General features: G+C 67.5%; 1 protein-coding gene across 1 annotated transcript in view; it reads right to left on the reverse strand.

Annotated features, from left to right (window-relative positions):
* LOC106900144 (cyclic nucleotide-gated cation channel alpha-4-like) overlaps positions 1-3,110 on the reverse strand; it is a gene marked incomplete at its 5' end in the record, with an annotated part of 13,120 nt that extends 10,010 nt beyond the window's left edge. Inside the window, 2 exons of the mRNA XM_014962129.1 lie at positions 1,199-1,660; positions 2,121-3,110. Of these exons, the coding sequence (XP_014817615.1) occupies positions 1,199-1,660; positions 2,121-3,110 (1,452 nt within the window). The remainder of the gene's footprint in view (positions 1-1,198; positions 1,661-2,120) is intronic.
* Positions 3,111-4,515: the final 1,405 nt, after the last annotated feature.

Consider the following 4,515-nt stretch of genomic DNA (forward strand, 5'->3'; position numbering starts at 1 on the left):
GTTTCTCCCCAACACGGTCCCTGTCCCTCGGTGACGTTTGTCACTGTCACCCCCCCCCAGGAACCCTCAGCGCCGGGGTCCTGCCCCCCCCGGGGGACCCCGCGCCCCACGGGGACCCTGTGCCCTGGGGGGACCCTGAGCCCTGGGGGGACCCTGTGCCCGGGGGGGACCCTGTGCCCTGGGGACACCCCATCCTCCGGCAGGAGCTGGTCCCTGGGCAGGACCCTGTGGCATCGTGGGACCCCTCACCCTGGTGGGACCTTGTGTTTTGGGGGGACCCTGGGATGTGGGGGGACCCTGCACCCCACTGGGACCCTGCGCTTTGGGAAGACCTGGGACCCTGGGGGGACCCTGCACCCCACTTGAACCCTGTGACCTGGGGGGATCCTGAACCCCACTGGGACCCTGCACCCCATGGGGACCCTGTGCCTTGGGGGGACCCTGCACCCTGGGGGGACCCCACTCCCTGGTGGGACCCCGACCTCCATCAGAACCTTGTCCTTGGGCAGGACCCTGTGGCATCGTGGGACCCCTCACTCTGGGGGGACCTTGTGGCCCGGTGGGACCCTGCACCCCACTTGAACCCTGTGACCTGGGGGGATCCTGAACCCCATTGGGACCCTGCTCCCTGGGGGGACCCTGTGCCTTGGGGGGACCCTGCTCCCTGATGGGACCCTGCACCATGGGGGGACCCCACTCCCTGGTGGGACCCCGACCTCCATCAGAACCTTGTCCTTGGGCAGGACCCTGTGGCATCGTGGGACCCCTCACTCTGGGGGGACCTTGTGGCCCGGTGGGACCCTGCACCCCACTTGAACCCGCCCCGTGGGACCCTGCACCCCACTTGAATCCTGTGACCTGGGGGGATCCTGAACCCCACGGGGACCCTGTGCTTTGGGGGGACCCTGCACCCCACTTGAATCCTGTGACCTGGGGGGATCCTGAACCCCACGGGGACCCTGTGCTTTGGGGGGACCCTGCACCCCACTTGAATCCTGTGACCTGGGGGGATCCTGAACCCCACGGGGACCCTGTGCTTTGGGGGGACCCTGTGCCTTGGGGAGACCCTGCACCCCACTGGGACCCTGCACCCCATGGGGACCTTGTGCCCTGGTGGGACCCTGCACCCTGGAAGGACCCCACACCCCACTGGGACCCTGCACCCCGGGGGGATCCCACTCCCTGGTGGGACCCCGACCTCCATCAGGACCTCGTCCTTGGGCAGGACCCTGTGGCATCGTGAGACCCTGCGCCCCACTGGGACCCTGCACCCTGGGGGGACCCTGTGCCCCCCCAGACCCCGCTCCCCCCTCCATCCGTTGCCTCCTCTGGAGCCGTCCCTCGAGGCGCTGGACCCTCAGGGCCAGTTTGAAGGCCCCGGACTCCAGCTGGGCCAGTAGCCGCGCCGCCCGCGTCTGGAGCCCCTCCAGGGCCACCTCCAGGTCCCCCACCCTCCGCTCGGCCTCCGCCGCCGCCGCCTCCGCCCGCAGGTCCAGCTTGCCCATGGCCAACAGCAGCTGCCGGCCCTTGGCCTCCATGGTGGCCCGGGCGCTGGGGAACTCGGCCAGCACCTCCGCCAGGTCCTCCTTGGCCAGGCAGAAGAGGTCCGAGTAGCCGATGCTCATGATGTTGGCCGTGCGCCGGTTCCCCGAGGTGTTCCCTGGGGGGGGGACACGGACATGGACATGGAGGGGCTGTGGTGAGGCTGGGGTGGGCTTGGGGGGGGGTGTGTGGTGTGGTGTGAGGGTCCAGTTGTGGGCTCCCCAGCTCCAGAAGGCCAATGGACTCCTGGGGGGCATCAGGAAGAGCGTGGAGAACCTGGAGGGAGGTCATCCTGCCCCTCTGCTCTGCCCTGGGGAGGCCCCAGCTGGAGCACTGGGACCAGTTCTGGGCTCCCCAGTTCCAGAAGGACAGGGAGCTGCTGGAGAGGGGACAGCAGAGGCTGCGAGGATGATGAGGGACTGGAGCATCTCTCTGCTGAGGAAAGGCTGAGGGACCTGGGGCTCTGCTCTGAAGGACATGATCTCCAGAAGGTCCCTGGTGGCCCCATATCATGATTCTGGGATTCTGTGATTCTGTGATGCTGGGTGTGTGGGGGTGGGTGTGTGTGGTGGTCTCACCTTTGATGTTGATGAGGCTGATCTCCCCGAAGTAGAGCCCCTCGCCCAGGATGGCCAACTGGGTGACGCCGTCCTCGGCCACCACGGCCAGCCGCCCCTCCCTCACGAAGTACATCTCCCGCCCCACGTCCCCCCGCCGGCACACGAACTCCCCGGGCCCGAAGACCTGGGGGCGCAACCTCAGCACCAGCTGCCGCAGGACCCCCGGCTCCCACCCCCCAAACAGCCCCACGCGCCCCAGGGCCGGCAAGTGGACGCTGGCGGCCACCTCCCCCCGCAGCCCCCGCGGCAAGTGCCGCAGGACCCCCAGCTCTCCGGGCAGCTTGCCCTGCGCCCGCAGGTGGTGGTGCCACTCGGCCACCTTTCGTGCCAGCCGCCCACCGGCCCCCCGACCCCGCAGGTAGCGCCGGACGGGCTCGGGGTCGGGGTAGAAGGCGGCGTCGGCGGCGCCGGCGTTGGCGATGAGGGAGGCCACGCTGCCGGTGAGGGTGGCGAAGCCCATGACGGCCAACAGGAAGCCGGCGGTGGAGAAGAGGAACTCCTGCCAACGACGGGGCTCCGGGGTGTCCCCCACGGTGGCCAGGACCAAAGTGGAGAAGTAGAAGCTGTGGAGGTAGCGGCGCAACGGGCGGGAGAAGCCGGGGCGGCCGGCGTCGGGGCAGACCCAGGGGTCGGAGCCCAGCCCCAGGCGGGAGGAGAGGGCGAAGTAGAGGCAGGCGTACCAATGGATGGCCACCAAGACGTAGAGCATCAGCTTGGCCACCCGGAAGGCGTTGGGGTGGCCCGTCCGCGTCTCCCGGCGCTCAAAGGCCTCCAGGAGGCGGGGGGCCCGCAGGCAGCGGTTGGCGCGGGCCGCCGTCCCCCCCAGGGGTTTGGGGAGCAGGTCGGTGGGCAGCACCGACGCCACGTCCCAGGGGAAGCGCCAGGAGCAGAGGTAGCGCCGGCGGATGCGGCTGCCGTCCCGCACCAGGATCCCGTCCTCCAGGAAGGCTGGGGGTCAGGGGGGGTCAGGGTCGGCCCCGGAGAGAGGGGGGTACCCCCGGGGAGGGGGGTGCTGCAGCCAGGGGGGACGTTGGGGGGGGGGATGAGGGATGGGGGACCACCACTGGTGGGGACGAGGGATTGGGGACCACTAGGGATGGGGATGAGAGATGGGGCATGACCAGTGATGGGGATGAGGGATGGGGAACCATCACCACTGGGGACAAGGGATGGGCATCACCCCCAGTGGAGATGAGAGATGGGGGACCACCAGTGATGGGGATGAGGGATGAGGGACCACCACTGATGGCAATAAGGGATGGGGGGCCACCAGTGACGAGGACAAGGGATGGGGGACTGTTGTCAATGGCGACGGGATGTGGGATGGCATCTGATGGGGATGAGGGATGGGGGACCACCACTGGTGGGGATGTGGGATGGGGGATCACCACGAATGGCGATAAGGGATGGGGGACCACTGGTGACGAGGACGAGGGATGGGGGACCACCACTGATGGGGACGGGATGTGGGATGACCAGTGATGGGGATGAAGGATGGGGGATTGTCACTGATAGGGACAAGGGATGGGGGACCACCACTGGTGGGGACAAGGGATGGGGGACCACCACTGGTGGGGATGAGGGATGAGGGATGGCATCTGATGGGGATGAGGGATGGGCGACCACAACTGGTGGGGATATGGGATCATCACTGAGGGTGATAAGGGATGGGGGACCACTGGTGATGAGGACGAGGGATGGGGGACCACCAACCACCAATGGGGACAAGGGATAGGGGATGGCATCTGATGGGGATGAGGGATGAGGGATTGTCACTGATGGGGACAAAAGGTGGGGACCACCAGTGATGGGCAGAAGAGATGGGGACCACCAGTGATGGGGACAAGGGATGGGGGACCACCACTGGTGGGGACAAGGGATGGGGGACCATCAGTGATGGGGACCGCCACCGATGGGTATAAGGGATGGGGGATGACCGGTGATGGGGCCAAGGGATGGGGGACCAACAGCGATGGGGATGAGAGATGGGGGCCCACCAGTGATTGGGATGAGGGATGGAGGGTCACCAGTGATGGGGACAAGGGATGGGGAACTGCCACTTATGGGGGCAAGGAACGGGGGACCACCAGTGATGGGGACGAGGGGCGGGAGACTGTCACTTATGGGGACAAGGGATGGGGGCCCACCAGCGATGAGGGAACCACCAGTGATGGGGATGAGGAATAGGGGACCACCAGTGATGAGGGGACCACCAGTGATGGGGATGAGGGATGGGGGACCATCACCAATGGGGACAAGGGAGGGGCATCACCCCCAGTGGAGACGAGGGATGGGGGACCACCAGTGATGGGGACGAGGAATAGGGGACCACCAGAGATGAGGGGACCACCAG

This window comes from Calidris pugnax, unplaced genomic scaffold (assembly GCF_001431845.1).
Source record: "Calidris pugnax isolate Ruff unplaced genomic scaffold, ASM143184v1 scaffold1081, whole genome shotgun sequence".
Classification (NCBI taxonomy): domain Eukaryota; kingdom Metazoa; phylum Chordata; class Aves; order Charadriiformes; family Scolopacidae; genus Calidris; species Calidris pugnax.